At 47.6% G+C, this 16,407-nt stretch overlaps 1 protein-coding gene across 1 annotated transcript in view; it reads left to right on the forward strand.

Moving 5' to 3' along the window:
• LOC136633383 (cytochrome P450 2H2-like) overlaps nucleotides 1-16,407 on the forward strand; it is a 65,010-nt gene that overhangs the window by 15,750 nt on the left and 32,853 nt on the right. The window contains exons 3-5 of the mRNA XM_066609082.1: nucleotides 7,324-7,473; nucleotides 12,112-12,272; nucleotides 16,069-16,245. Coding sequence (XP_066465179.1) covers nucleotides 7,324-7,473; nucleotides 12,112-12,272; nucleotides 16,069-16,245 — 488 coding nt within the window. The remainder of the gene's footprint in view (nucleotides 1-7,323; nucleotides 7,474-12,111; nucleotides 12,273-16,068; nucleotides 16,246-16,407) is intronic.

A 16,407-nucleotide genomic window follows, 5' to 3' on the forward strand; every position in this document is an offset into this window, starting at 1 on the left:
GTTATCCAAAATTCAATGATAGCATGATCGCTGCTTTCTAAAGTCCCAGCCACCCTTACTTACTCAACTATTTCCTCCCTGTTGATAAGAATTAGGTCCAAGATCGCAGATCCCCTTGTTTTCTCTTCTACCTTTTGGAAGATAAAGTTGTCAGCGAGAGCGGATAAGAATTTGTTCGACCCCATACTTTTTCCTTAGAGAGATTCTCAACAAATGTCTGGATAATTAAAATCTCCCATGATCACTATGACATACTTTTTTGAGAACTTGGCCCTCTGATGTAGAAAGAGCTCATCCATATCATCTGATTTTCCAGGTGGCCTATAGTAAATGCCAATAATGATGTCCTTTCTGTTCTATCCTTATATTCTTACCCAAAAAGTTTCTACAGAACTACTATTCTATGAAGCTTGAATCTCTGTGGAGATGTATGCTAACTAGAGATGAGCGAGCACCAAAATGCTCGGGTGCTCGTTACTCGAGACTAATTTTTCGCGATGCTCGAGGGTTCGTTTCGAGTAACGAACCCCATTGAAGTCAATGGGCGACTCGAGCATTTTTGTATATCGCCGATGCTCGCTAAGGTTTTCATTTGTGAAAATCGGGGCAATTCAAGAAAGTGATGGGAACGACACAGAAACGGATAAGGCAGGCGAGGGGCTACATGTTGGGCTGCATCTCAAGTTCACAGGTCCCACTATTAAGCCACAATAGCGGCAAGAGTGGCCCCCCCCAACAACTTTTACTTCTGAAAAGCCCTCATTAGCAATGCATACCTTAGCTAAGCACCACACTACCTCCAACAAAGCACAATCACTGCCTGCATGACACTCTGCTGCCACTTCTCCTGGGTTACATGCTGCCCAACCCCCCCCTCCCCCGCACGACGCAGTGTCCGCAGCGCACACCAAAGTGTCCCTGCGCAGCCTTCAGCTGCACTCATGCCACACCACCCTCATGTCTATTTATAAGTGCGTCTGCCAGAGGAACCGCAGGCACACACTGCAGAGGGTTGGCACGGCTAGGCAGCGACCCTCTTTAAAAGGGGAGGGGCGATAGCCCACAATGCTGTACAGAAGCAATGCGAAATATAATCCTGTGCCACCGCCATCAGGAGCTGCACACGTGGGCATAGCACTGGGGAGCCTATGTGCCACACACTATTCATTCTGTCAAGGTGTCTGCATGCCCCAGTCAGACCGCGGTTTTTTATAAATAGTCACAGGCAGGTACAACTCCGCAATGGGAATTCCGTGTGCACCCACAGCATGGGTGGCTCCCTGGAACCCACCGGCTGTACATAAATGTATCCCATTGCAGTGCCCTGGACAGCAGAGCTAACGTCAGATTAAATGCAGGTGGGCTTCGGCCCACACTGCATGCCCCAACCTGACCGGGGTTTTTAATTCATAGACACAGGCAGGTACAACTCCCTATTGTGAAGTCCCTGTGGACCGACAGCATGGGTGGGTGCCAGGAAGCCACCGGAGGTACATAAATATATCCCATTGCATTTCCCATCACAGCTGAGGTAATGTCATGTTTAATGCAGGTGGGCTTCGGCCCACCCTGCATGCCCCAGTCAGACTGGGGTTCTTCAGAAGTGGACAGATGCAGTTGCAACTCCCTGTGGACCCACAGCATGGGTGGCTCCCTGGAACCCACCGGCGGTACATAAATATATCCCATTGCAGTGCCCATCACAGCTGAGGTAATAATGTCGTGCTTAATGCAGGTGGGCTTCGGCCCACACTGCATGCCCCAGTCAGACTGGGGTTCTTTAGAAGTAGACACATGCAGTTACAACTCCCTGTGCACCCACAGCATGGGTGGCTCCCTGGAACCCACCGGCGGTACATAAATATATCCCATTGCAGTGCCCAACACAGCTGATGTAACGTCAGCTGTAATGCAGGTGGGCTAAAAATTCATTTGATTACACTGTAGGCGAGGGCCCCCAAAAATTGGTGTACCAACAGTACTAATGTACCTGAGAAAAATTGCCCATGGCCAACCAAGAGGGCAGGTGAAATCCATTAATCGCTTTGGTTAATGTGGCTTAATTGGTAACTAGGCCTGGAGGCAGCCCAGTTAAAATAAAAATTGGTTGAGGTGAAAGTTTCAACGCTTTAATGAGCATTGAAACGTCTAAAAAGTGTTTAGAAAAATTATATGACTGAGCCTTGTGGGCCTAAGAAAAATTGCCCGTTCGGCGTGATTATGTGAGGTTTCAGGAGGAGGAGGAGGAATATTATACACAGATTGATGAAGCAAAAAGGTCCCCGTTTTTGATGGTGATAGAGAACGATGCTTCCATCCGCGGGTGCAGCCTACGTATTGTTTAGGTATCGCTGCTGTCCGCTGGTGGAGAAGAGAAGTCTGGGGAAATCCAGGCTTTGTTCATCTTGATGAGCGTTAGCCTGTCGGCACTGTCAGTGGACAGGCGGCTACGCTTATCTGTGATGATTCCCCCAGCCGCACTAAACACCCTCTCTGACAAGACGCTAGCCGCAGGACAAGCAAGCACCTCCAGGGCATACAGCGCGAGTTCAGGCCACGTGTCCAGCTTCGACACCCAGTAGTTGTAGGGGGCAGAGGCGTCACCGAGGACGGTCGTGCGATCGGCTACGTACTCCCTCACCATCCTTTTACAGTGCTCCCGCCGACTCAGCCTTGACTGGGGAGCGGTGACACAGTCTTGCTGGGGAGCCAGAAAGCTGGCAAAGGCCTTAGAGAGTGTTCCCCTGCCTGTGCTGTACATGCTGCCTGATCTCTGCGCCTCCCTGCTACCTGGCCCTCAGAACTGCGCCTTTGGCCACTAGCGCTGTCGGATTGGAAGTTTACCATCAGTTTGTCCACCAGCGCCCTGTGGTATAGCATCATTCTCGAACCCCTTTCCTCTTCGGGAATGAGAGTGGAAAGGTTCTCCTTATACCGTGGGTCGAGCAGTGTGTACACCCAGTAATCCGTAGTGGCCAGAATGCGTGTAACGCGAGGGTCACGAGAAAGGCATCCTAACATGAAGTCAGCCATGTGTGCCAGGGTACCTGTACGCAACACATGGCTGTCCTCACTAGGAAGATCACTTTCAGGATCCTCCTCCTCTGGCCATACATGCTGAAAGGATGACAGGCAAGCAGCATGTGTACCCTCAGCAGTGGGCCAAGCTGTCTCTCCCCCCTCCTCCTCATGCTCCTCCCCCTCCTCCTCCTCCTCTGGCCATACACGCTGAAAGGATGACAGGCAAGCAGCATGTGTACCCTCAGCAGTGGGCCAAGCTGTCTCTTCCCCCTCCTCCTCATGCTCCTCCCCCTCCTCCTCCTCCTCAACGCGCTGAGATATAGACATGAGGGTGCTCTGACTATCCAGCGACATACTGTCTTCCCCCGCCTCCGTTTCCGAGTGCAAAGCGTCTGCCTTTATGCTTTGCAGGGAACTTCTCAAGAGGCATAGCAGAGGAATGGTGACGCTAATGATTGCAGCATCCCCGCTCAGCATCTGGGTAGACTCCTCAAAGTTTCCAAGGACCTGGCAGATGGCTGCCAACCAGGCCCACTCTTCTGTAAATAATTGAGGAGGCTGACTCCCACTACGCCACCCATGTTGGAGTTGGTATTCCACTATAGCTCTACGCTGCTCATAGAGCCTGGCCAACATGTGGAGCGTAGAGTTCCACTGTGTGGGCACGTCGCACAGCAATCGGTGCACTGGCAGATGAAACCGATGTTGCAGGGTGCGCAGGGTGGCAGCGTCCGTCTTGGAGTTGCGGAAATGTGCGCTGACCCAGCGCAGCTTTCTGAGCAGGTATGACAAGTGTGGGTAGCTTTTCAGAAAGCGCTGAATCACCAAATTAAAGACATGGGCCAGGCATGGCACGTGCGTGAGGCTGCCGAGCTGCAGAGCCGCCACCAGGTTACGGCCGTTGTCACACACAACCATGTCCGGTTGGAGGCTCAGCGGCGTAAGCCAACGGTCGTTCTGCTCTGTCAGACCCTGCAGCAGTTCGTGGGCCGTCTACCTCTTCTCTCCTAAGCTGAGTAGTTTCAGCACGGCCTGCTGACGCTTGCCCACCGCTGTGCTGCCATGCCGCGCGACACCGACTGCTGATTGCGAGACAGAGGTTGCGTAGGAGGAGGGTGGTTTAGTGGAGGAAGCATACACCGCCGCAGATACCACCACCGAGCTGGGGCACGCAATTCGGGGGGTAGGTAGGACGTGAGCGGTCCCAGGCTCTGACTCTGTGCCAGCCTCCACTAAATTCACCCAATGTGCCGTCAGGGAGATATAGTGGCCCTGCCCGCCTGTGCTTGTCCACGTGTCTGTTGTTAAGTGGACCTTGGCAGTAACCGCGTTGGTGAGGGCGCGTACAATGTTGCGGGAGACGTGGTCGTGCAGGGCTGGGACGGCACATCGGGAAAAGTAGTGGCGACTGGGAACCGAGTAGCGCGGGGCCGCCGCCATCATGCTTTTGAAAGCCTCCGTTTCCACAAGCCTATACGGCAGCATCTCCAGGCTGATCAATTTTGCAATGTGCACGTTTAACGCTTGAGCGTGCGGGTGCGTGGCGGCGTACTTGCGCTCGCGCTCAAACAGTGGCGCTAGCGACGTCTGGACGCTGCGCTGAGAGACATTGCTGGATGGGGCCGAGGACAGCGGAGGTGAGGGTGTGGGTGCAGGCCATGAGACGGTAGTGCCTGTGTCCTCAGAGGGGGGTTGGATCTCAGTGGCAGGTTGGGGCACAGGGGGAGAGGCAGTGGTGCAAACCGGAGGCGGTGAACGGCCTTCGTCCCACCTTGTGGGGTGCTTGGCCATCATATGCCTGCGCATGCTGGTGGTGGTGCCTCCCCAGCTGATCTTGGCGCGACAAAGGTTGCACACCACTGTTCGTCGGTCGTCTGGCGTCTCTGTGAAAAACTGCCACACCGTAGAGCACCTTGACCTCTGCAGGGTGGCATGGTGCGAGGGGGCGCTTTGGGAAACAGTTGGTGGATTATTCGGTCTGGCCCTGCCTCTACCCCTGGCCACCGCACTGGCTCGGCCTGTGCCCACACCCTGACTTGGGCCTCCGCGTCCTCGCCCGCGTCCACGTCCTCTAGCCCTACCCCTACCCCTCAGCATGGTGTATTACCAGTAGTGCAGAAACAGAACGCTGTAATTAAATGTGCCGCTTATTGGCCTGTGGTTGGAGGCTGACTTCGCTTACGGAACACCAGGAAATAATTTTTCGCAAGCCTGCTGTAACACTTAGCTGGCTGCGTATGAATTTGGAGGACTACTACATCCAGCAGAGACCCAGAACACTGAGGACAGTCACAGGCAGCCCAAATAGATTTTTTTCCCCAAATGTTTTAGCAAAGGCCCACTGCCTATATTCAATCAATATGTCTTCTGTCCCTGCCTAACCGCTTCTGACCCTGGAGTATGTCTAAGAACTGCAGAGTGTTGCACTGTGGACTGCAATACAGCGGTGATTTCACAGCACAGACAGAGCCAGGAAATAATTTTGCACAAGCCTGCTGTAACACTTAGCTGGCTGCGTATGAATTTGGAGAACTACTATACCCAGTAGAGACACAGAACACTGAGGACAGTCACAGGCAGCCCAAATAGATTTTTTTCCCCAAATGTTTTTGCAAAGGCCCTCTGCCTATATTCAATCAATATGTCTTCTGTCCCTGCCTACACAATTCTGTCCCTGGAGTATTATTGCAGGGCGCAATGCTCTGCACGGCTGATATAGCAAAAAAAAAAAAAGTGCAACACTGCAAAAAGCAGCCTCCACAGTACTGCACACGGTTAGATGTGGCCCTAAGAAGGACCGTTGGGGTTCTTGAAGCCTACAATAACTCCTAATACTCTTCCTATAGCAGCTCCACCATCAGCAGCACTTTCCCTGATCTCTGTCAGAATGCATCTGAGGCGAGCCGCGGGAGGGGCCGATTTATATATTCGGGTGACACCTGATCTCGCCAGCCACTCACAGCAGGGGGGTGGTATAGGTCTTGAACGTCGCAGGGGGAAGTTGTAATGCCTTCCCTGTCTTTCTATTGGCCAGAAAAGCGCGCTAACGTCTCAGAGATGAAAGTAAAAGTAACCCGAACATCGCGTGGTACTCGTCACAAGTAACGAGCATCTCGAACACGCTAATACTCGAACGAGTATCAAGCTTGGACGAGTACGTTCGCTCATCTCTACTCCAGACCTTCAAACACCTAGCCCTCTGCACAGGAGCTTGCCGCGAGGAAATGCTGTGGGGAACAGTTGGGGGATTACTTGCTCTGGCCCTGCTTGTCCCTCTGGCCACCCTCCTGCCTCTTCCAATCTGTTATTGTGCTGCACTTGCCTCTGAAGCAAGGCAAACACAATTCTTGGATGTATTAAAAGAAGCATAGAGTCTAGATCACGTGAGGTAATTATCCTCCTCTACTCTTCCTTAGTTAGACCTCATCTGGAATACTGTGTCCAGTTCTGGGCACCCCATTTTAAAAAAAGACATACACAAACTGGCGCAAGTTAAGAGAAGAGTTACCAAGATGGTGAGAGGTCTGCAAATCATGTCCTATGAAGAACGGTTAAAGGATCTGGGAATGTTTAGCTTGCAAAAAAAGGCTGAGAGGAGACATAATAGCGGTTTACAAATATCTGAAGGGTTGTCGCTTTTCTCATTTGCACAATGAAAGACTAGAAGCAATGGGATGAAACTGAAAAGGAGGAAATGCAAATTAGATATTAGAACAACTTTCTGACAGTAAGGGTGATCAATGAGTGGAACAGGTTACCACGGGAGGTGGTGAGTTCTCCTTCAATTGAAGTGTTCAAACAGATGCTGGACAGACATCTGTCTGGGATGATTTAGTGATCCTGCACTGAGCAGGGGGTTGGACCCGATGACCCTGGAGGTCCCTTCCAACTCAACCATTCCATGATTCTAGGATGTGTTTAATTTTTTATGCAAATAAGAAAGAAACTTATCCATTGTACAATAAACGTTCTACAACTTTCTGATATGCAGTTTGCACTTTAGCTCTAGTTACTATAATAGTTCCTACTATGAACAACAAAGATATGATTATGTAGTTAAAATGTTGGCCATACTTACATTAGAGGCCACTCAATGGTCTGTGCAGGACTAGAAAAACATGTCTGCTTCTTCCAGAAAAAAACACAATACCTGTGTATAGGTTGTGTCTAGTATGGCAGTTTGAATCAATCAAATTGAATGAGGCTGAGCATGCATAATCTATGGATTGGTGTGGTGCTTTTTTTTTGGTAGAAAAGTACTCCTATTTTTCTAGCCCTCAACTTACATACTTGAACCTACAGGGATTGTGTCAAGCAATGGAGAAAGGTGGAAAATCCTTCGTCGATTTTCTCTGACAACTTTGAGAAATTTTGGAATGGGAAAGAGGAGCATTGAAGAAAGAATCCAAGAAGAAGCCCAATGTCTGGCTGAGCAATTTATGAAAGACAAAGGTGGGTGGAGTTTCAAAAATATTTGTCTCATACTATCAGACTAGCTGTACATAATAGATATTTATTTCTAAACATCTATCTGGACTCCCCCATGAACATGCTTGCTCAGCCTGGAGAAACTAAAGAAAGAACATGTTCAAATCCAATATGTCCGATCATTCTTTGCCATAATGTCTGCAGTCTGCCCCCATACACTTTAGACCAATGGCTGAACCCCTGAAATCAGCAGGTAAAGTTACAATGGTAAAGCTACCAATGGCTGAACCCCTTAAATCAGCAGGTAAAGCTACAATAGCTAAAGTTACAATGGTAAAGCTACCAATGGCTGAACCCCTGAAATCAGCAGGTAATGTTACAATGGCTAAAGTTACAATGGTAAAGCTACCAATGGCTGAACCCCTGAAATCAGCAGGTAATGTTACAATGGCTAAAGTTACAATGGTAAAGCTACCAATGGCTGAACCCCTGAAATCAGCAGGTAATGTTACAATGGCTAAAGTTACAATGGTAAAGCTACCAATGGCTGAACCCCTGAAATCAGCAGGTAATGTTACAATGGCTAAAGTTACAATGGTAAAGCTACCAATGGCTGAAGCCCTGAAATCAGCAGGTAAGTTCCCAATTAATCTAATATGTACAAGCAGTTATAATGAACTTTCAATTGAAACTTGACTATACATCTAACAAAGTAACATAGAATGTAAGGCTAAAAAAGGACATATCTCCATCCAGTTCATCACATTACTCACTTCCCATCTCCTCCATTGATGATACAGAGGAAGGGGAAAGAAACAATGCAGTAGAAGCCAATTTTCCCCATTTAAGGAAAAAAAATATTTCCTGACTCCAATTTGGCAATCAGGAATAATCTCTGGATCAGCAACCTTTCTGAAGTTATTAGTGATTATAACATATAATATAGTATCACTCAAGAAGAGCATCCAGGCCCTTCTTGAACTCTTTTAGTGAATTCCCCATCACCACATCCTCAGGCAGAGAGTCCCACGGCTCTTACAGTAGCAAACCCTCTTCTGTGTAGGTGTAGAAACCTTCTGTCCTCTAAACGTAGAGCATGTCCCCTTGTTACAATCACAGTCCTAGGTAAAAACAGTTCATGGGAGAGATCTGTGTATTGTCCTGATATATTTATACATAGTCATTAGGGCAGCCCTCAGCCATCTTGTTCTAAAATAAGTAATCCCAATTTTGATAACCTCTCTGGGTTTTGTAGTCTACTCATTCCATTTATTACTTTAGTTGCCCACTTTTGAACCCATTCAAGCTCTGCTATTTCCTTTTTGAGTTCCAGTATCATGCACCCCATGATCCTATTTGCCTTGGTAGCAGCTGCCTGACACTGGTTGCTCCAGTTAAGATTATATATTAAAGGGGTTGTCTCGAGGAAGCAGTGAATTTTTTTTTTTTGCCCAGTCCCCCTAATTAAGCATACATTACTAAGCCCCCCTGTAAATGTCTTTTCTAGCTGGTTTGTACTTACAGTTCCAGCGTTTCAGCAACTTATAAAAATTTTCCCAAGATGGCCGCCGTCTCTTTTCCCATCGCTTGCTGTAGCCCGACGTGCGCGCTCCCGAGACGCTACCAGCTGTGTCTCCCTGACAACCAGACGCCCCGCAGCCGCCGACCGGACCCCTGGATTGAACGCGGCTGACTACGGCACACAGTCACCCACCGCCAGGCAGCAGGTAACCGGCGCAGCCCCCCCCCCCCGGCACAGCGGCAGCCCCCCCCGGCACAGCGACAGCCCCCCCATCACAGCGACAGCCCCCCCCATCACAGCGACAGCCCCCCCCGGCACAGCGACAGCCCCCCCATCACAGCGACAGCCCCCCCATCACAGCGACAGCCCCCCCCGGCACAGCGACAGCCCCCCCATCACAGCGGCAGCCCCCCCGGCACAGCGACAGCCCCCCCATCACAGCGGCAGCCCCCCCTCCCCGGCACAGCGACAGCCCCCCCCATCACAGCGGCAGCCCCCCCCCCGGCACAGCGGCAGCCCCCCCGGCCCATCACTTACCTGGGCGGCAGGACGGCAGGACGGCGGGACAGCTGGGCGGCTTCTCGGGACAGCTGAGCGGCTCTGCACCTTCCTCTAACAGAGGATGGTACAGAATGGCCGCTCCAGCGCGCTCCCGAGCAGTGACAGCTCGTCTGCGCATGCGCAGAAGAGCTGTAGCGGGGAGCACACTGAAGCGGCTCGTGCTGAAAGGAGAAGACCGGACTGCGCAAGCGCGTCTAAAAAAGCAAGCTGCCAGCGAATTTAGACGGATCCATGGAGACGAGGACGCTAGCAACGGAGCAGGTAAGTGAATAACTTCTGTATGGCTCATATTTAATGCACAATGTACATTACAAAGTGCATTAATATGGCCATACAGAAGTGTACAACCCCACTTGATTTCGCGAGACAACCCCTTTAACTAAAATCCCCAAGTCCTTTTCCATGTCCGTGTTACCCAATGCTTTCCGATTCAGTGTGTAATGGTGACATCTATTTCCTCTGACCATGTGCATAACCTTATATTTATCAGTGCTAAAGCTTTCTCCAATCCTGGCCATTTAACTCCTTAAATGCTGACTGCTCCATCTAAGTGGTTAGAATGAGAAAATGGGTTGTCTCTGATTTCCAATTGTTTTCTTTGCAATGTGATTCCCGGGTATTGATTCACTTTCATACCATTGGATTCCCAATCTCATTCTTTGCAATATGATTGTGGGGTGCTGCTAATTTGTTTTCATACTATTCTGTAAAACAAATTCTTTCCAAAAACATTTCACAAATGTATTTTTTCCCCATTTTACACCCAACTAGAGATGAGCGAGCACCAAAATGCTCGGGTGCTCGTTACTTGAGTCGAACTTTCAGTGATGCTCGAGAGTTCGTTTCGAGTAACGAACCCCATTGAAGTCAATAGGCGACTCGAGCATTTTTGTATTTCGCCGATGCTCGCTAAGGTTTTCATTTGAGAAAACCTGGGAAATTCAAGAAAGTGATGGGAACGACACAGCAACGGATAGGGCAGGCGAGGGGCTACATGTTGGGCTGCATCTCAAGTTCCCAGGTCCCACTATTAAGCCACAATAGTGGCAAGAGTGAGACCCCCCCCCACTGTCAGCATAAAGATCGTTCTCCTCTGCCACAGCTGTAACAGCTGTGGCAGAGAAGAACGATGTTAGCCCATTGAATTTAATGGAGCCGGCAATACAGCTGGCTCCATTGAAAGCAATGGGCTGCCGGCGATCGCGGGATGAATTGTCGGGAAGGGCTTAAATATATAAGCCCTTCCCTGCAATTCATCCAGAAATGTGTAAAAATAAAAAATATATATATATATACTCACCTGGTCCCGGAAGAACGATGTTAGCCCATTGAATTCAATGGAGCTGGCAATACAGCCGGCTCCATTAAAAGCAATGGGCTCCCGGCGATCGCGGGATGAATTGTCGGGAAGGGGTTAAATATATAAGCCCTTCCCTGCAATTCATCCAGAAATGTGTAAAAATAAAAAATTATATATATATATATATATATATATATATATATATACATACATATATATATATATATATATATATATATATATATATATATATATATATATATATATATATATATATACATATATATATATATATATATACTCACCTGGTCCCGGCAGCCGGAGTTCAGCGTGGCCAGCGGCAGTCCTCCTGAACTGCTCTGAACAGCTGTGAGTAGTATTCAGCAGCCGGGGATTTAAAATCCCCCCCTGCTGAATGAGCTGCCTCTAATTGGTCACAGCCTGACCAATCAGAGGCAGATTCCACTCACACACCCATTCATGAATTTATGAATGGGTGTGTGACTGCTGCCTCTCATTTGATTGGTCCCGCTGAGCCAATCAGAGGCAGCAGTCACACACCCATTCATAAATTCATGAATGGGTGTGAGTGGAATCTGCCTCTGATTGGTCAGGCTGTGACCAATTAGAGGCAGCTCATTCAGCAGGGGGGGATTTTAAATCCCCGGCTGCTGAATACTACTCACAGCTGTTCAGAGCAGTTCAGGAGGACTGCCGCTGGCCACGCTGAACTCCGGCTGCCGGGACCAGGTGAGTATATATATATATATATATATATATATATATATATATATATATTTTTTTTATTTTTACACATTTCTGAATGAATTGCAGGGAAGGGCTTATATATTTAAGCCCTTCCCGACAATTCATCCCGCGATCGCCGGCAGGCCATTGCTTTCAATGGAGCCGGCTGTATTGCCGGCTCCATTGAATTCAATGGTCAGTGCTCGTTTAATCGAGACGAGTACCGCGTGGTGCTCGTCTCGAGTAACGAGCATCTCAAGCACCCTAATACTCGAACGAGCATCAAGCTCGGACGAGTACGCTCGCTCATCTCTACACCCAACTGAAAAGTTTTTCAGTACATTATATGAAACAATAAAGAATACCATTAAAATCTACAATTTCTCATGCAAAGCAGTCCTCATACGGCTTTGACAGCAGACTAAAAAAAGTAATGCTCTTGAAAGCAAAATGAAAACAAAAAAATTTGAAAAATTCTGTGTTCTCAAGAGGTTAAAGCATTTTGTGACCACTTGTTTATATTTACTAACAGACACTCCAACAGACCCATCACGTTCTTTACGTCTTGCTGTTTCCAATGTTATTTGCTCCGTTGTGTTTGGTGAACGATTTGACTATGAAGACCGAAAATTCTTAAGCCTCTTGTCATATATGAATGATTTTATTCAGCTGCTCAACACCGCTTCGGCGCAGGTAAATGTTACAGAATGTCTAACAATTATATGACTAATGTAATTAACATAAACGTACAAAATTCAAGGGTTTCACTACAAAATATCACCGACTGTCTGTCTGCTGTCTCTAACACTATGTCCTCCCTTTTCTCAAACTAAACCTCTCTAAAACTGACCTCCTTGTCTTTCCACCTTCTAACCGACCTCCCCTCAACATCTCCATTCCAGTGTCTGGCACCATCATAACCCCCAGACAGCACTCCCGATGCCTTGGGGTCACACTGGACAGTGAACTCTCCTTTAGCCCCCCATATCCAATCTCTGGCCCAAACATGCCACATGCACCTCAGAAATATTGCTAAAATACATCCGTTCCTAACCACGGACACGCTAAAGACGCTCGTGGCTGCCCTCATCCACTCCCGGCTTGACTACTGCAACTCGCTACTCATCGGCCTACCCCGCATCAGACTCGCTCCGCTCCAATCCATACTAAATGCAGCAGCTAGACTCATTTTTCTATCCAGTCGTTACTCAGACACCTCTGCATTATGCCAGTCGCTGCATTGGCTGCCCATCCACTGCAGAACTAAATTTAAACTCCTCTACCTCACTCTCAAAGCTCTGCATGGCGCTGCACCACCATACATCACCTCCCTACTGTCAGTACACCACCATACATCACCTCCCTACTGTCAGTACACCACCCAGCCGGCTCACTCCGATCGGCTAACACCCTCAGACTAAACACCCCTGTAATACGAACCTCTCATGCTCGCCTACAGGACTTCACCAGAGCAGCACCCATCCTCTGGAACGCTCTACCCCAAGGCATCCGGACAATTCCCGATGCACGAAATTTCAGACGTGCCTTAAGAACGCACCTCTTCAGGGTAGCATACCAAATCCTCTGACCTAGTCCCTCGCCCCTCCCTATGGTGCTCCACCCTGTTTGCCTTCTGATAAATGATCTGTACATAAAATTTCCTATTGCCTGTGTTCCCCAACCCCTTCACCTCCCGTACCACCCTCAACCCATTTGTGTCTAACCCAATGTATCTCACATTGCAATTGTTGTATTGTTTTGCATTTATCCATGCCTGAAAGCGCTGCGGAATACGTTGGCGCTATACAAATAAGGATTATTATTATTACTAATTAAATGGGATTTCCAGGATTAAAACTATGGATGGCCTATTTTCATAATAGCATTAGTTGGGGTCCGTTGCCAATAAGAAGCTGTTACAGATGTAAATAACTGTCAAAACGCTGTCCATAGTCACCTAGTTTGGTATTGTAGCTCTCTCCCATTTACTTCAATGGGAGCCCACAAGTGCCCACAATCCATGTACAACCCAGTGTCCGGAAACCACACAGCAGAAGGCCATAAACTGCATTGATAAATAGTATGAATCATAATTAATACACTCAATACTAAGTGACTGATGGGTTGGCGAATGATTAAAACATTAAAATCATCTAAAAAGTATTTAAAAAATTGGCAAAATGCCTAAATAGACTCTGCTTAAAGAGATTGTATCAGAATAGACGTTTATCACCTATCCTATGGCGATTGGTGGGAGTCTCACTACTGAGACATCCACCAATTTCAAGAACTTACGTCCTACTTTCCTCCTCACTGCAAGCTCATTGCAGCCCCTGTCTAGAGGAAAGGCCTGATGAGGTAGAACAAAAGGTGACCAGGTTGTGGTAGCCAAAGTCCAAGTGAGAGGTGGTGAACTAGTGTGACCCCAGATGGGCATAATTAAGAGTAGAGACTGTTGAGTACTATATCAGTCAAGTTGCTGTCACCAGCTACCATCTTGAGTTAGCAACCACCAAGCTTGTGCCCTCTTTGCGAACGACTGTTGTGAAGTCATATCATTAAATGAACTGTATACTGACAAGCTAGCTGCCTTAAACAAATAAAGTTAAGTGTCGCATTGAACTTCCTCTGTCTCCACCTGCATTATTGTCATGCTATTCGAATGAATCAGTGGCTATTTCCACTCTGCTCCCTGGGGCTCTGGTCTACCTTTAGGACGTGGTATTCACACCTGAGGTCTAGTGTGTTTATAAACCCCACTTTTACATAAGAAGACATAAGTATTTTAAATGACGCATGATATGACGCAAAACATAACAGGGGCCCTGTTATATGTTTTGAACTGAGATCAGGGGCTTCAAGTTACACTTCTGCATGCAGACCTATATGTATCCATGGTTGCAGACTACAAACACACCCTATGTAGTCTGATCTGCAGTCATTCTCATTGTTATTTTCCCTTAGTTCCTGCCAGCTAGTAAACAAATGCTAATGAGAAGTAACATAGTAACATAGTATGTAAGGCCAAATGAAGACAATGTCCATCTAGTCCAGCCTGTTTATCCAACTATGTTGTTGATCCAGAGGAAGGCAAAAAACCCCAAAAGCAGAAGCCAATAGCCCTTTTGGGGAAAAAATTCCTTCCCGACTCCCTAATGGCAATCAGACTGTTCCCTGGATCAACCCCTAATAGTTCCTACCTGCCTGTATACCCGGATTAACAAATAATCTTAGATTTATAGCTTATAATATCCTTCCTCTCCAGAAAGACATCAAGTCCCCTTTTAAACTCCTCTAAGGATTTTGCCATCACCACTTCCTCAGGCAGAGAGTTCCACAGTCTAGCTGCTCTTACAGTAAAGAACCCCTTTCTATGTTGGTGATGAAACCTGCTTTCTTCTAGACGTAGCAGATGCCGTCTCGTTACCGTCACAGTCCTGGGTATAAACAGATCCTGGGAGAGATCCATGTGTTGTCCCCTCATGTACTTATACATAGTTATTTGGTCGCCTCTTAACCTTCTTTTTTCTAGAGTAAATAGTCCCAATTTGGATAGCCTCTCTGGGTATTCCAGTCCCGTCATTCCATGTATTAGTTTAGTTGCTCTTCTTTGAACCCCTTCCAGTACTGTAACATCTTCCCTGAGCACTGGTGACCAGAATTGTACGCAGTATTCCATGTGAGGCCTGACAAGTGCCTTATATAGTGGGAGGATAATGTTCTCGTCCTTCGCCCCTATACCTCTTTTAATGCATCCCAAAACTTTATTTGCCTTTGCAGCAGCTGACTGGCTTTGGTTACTCCAGTTTAGTCTACAATCCACTAGTACCCCCAGGTCTTTTTCCATATCACTTTTCCCCAGCGGTACCCCATTAAGTGAATATTGGTAACATCCATTCTTGCTGCCCATGTGCAGAACCTTACATTTATCAACATTGAACTTCATTTGCCATTTTTCTGCCCAAGCCCCCGGCTTATCTCGGTCCGTTTGTAGCCGCACATTGTCCTCCATTGTATTAATTATATTGTATAGTTTTGTGTCATCTGCAAATATTGAAATTTTGCTGTGCAGTCCCAGTGGGGTACATATAGAAGGGAGCAGGACCGCAGGATCAGACTGCACAGGGTATGTTTGAAGTCTATAACCATGGAGACATATCTCTGTAAGGGTGAAGTCACACGAACGTATATCGGCTTGGTTTTCACACCGAGCCGATATACGTTGTCCTCGTGTGCAGGGGGGGGGGGGGGGGGGGGGGAGGATGGAAGAGCCAAGTGCAGGAACTGAGCTCCCGGCCCCCTCTCCGCCTCCTCTCCGCCCCTCTGCACTATTTGCAATGGGGAGAGGCGGGGCGGGGGCGGTGCTAATTCTCGGTAAAGGAAGATATATGCTTTAAAGTTATACAAGTATAAAACTATGAAATGTATAAAAAAATGACAACTTATAAAAGAACTCTGATGTTTGACTTTTACTATTTTCTTTAATTAGCTGCTTAGTATATTCCCAAACATAATGCCCTACATTCCTGGTCCTCACCAGAAGCTCTTCAAACTATCTGACAACTTTAAACAGTTTATTAAGGAAATGGTAAACACCCACCGAGCCACCCTGGATGAGAACTGCCCTCGTGACTTCATCGATTACTTCCTCATGAGGATGGAAGAGGTGGGTTTGTTATAATCTTACAATTTCAGACATTCCAGATTCACACATGTTGAGAGGGTCCATAATAACCAAAACTCAACTGTCTAAGTGGTTGAAAGCAATCTTTCTATTGGTTGCATTTGTTTTCACTGATATTTCATCTACAAAGGGTGCGCCCAGTTT

The sequence above is a fragment of the Eleutherodactylus coqui genome, chromosome 6 (genome assembly GCF_035609145.1).
Source record: "Eleutherodactylus coqui strain aEleCoq1 chromosome 6, aEleCoq1.hap1, whole genome shotgun sequence".
Lineage (NCBI taxonomy): Eukaryota > Metazoa > Chordata > Amphibia > Anura > Eleutherodactylidae > Eleutherodactylus > Eleutherodactylus coqui.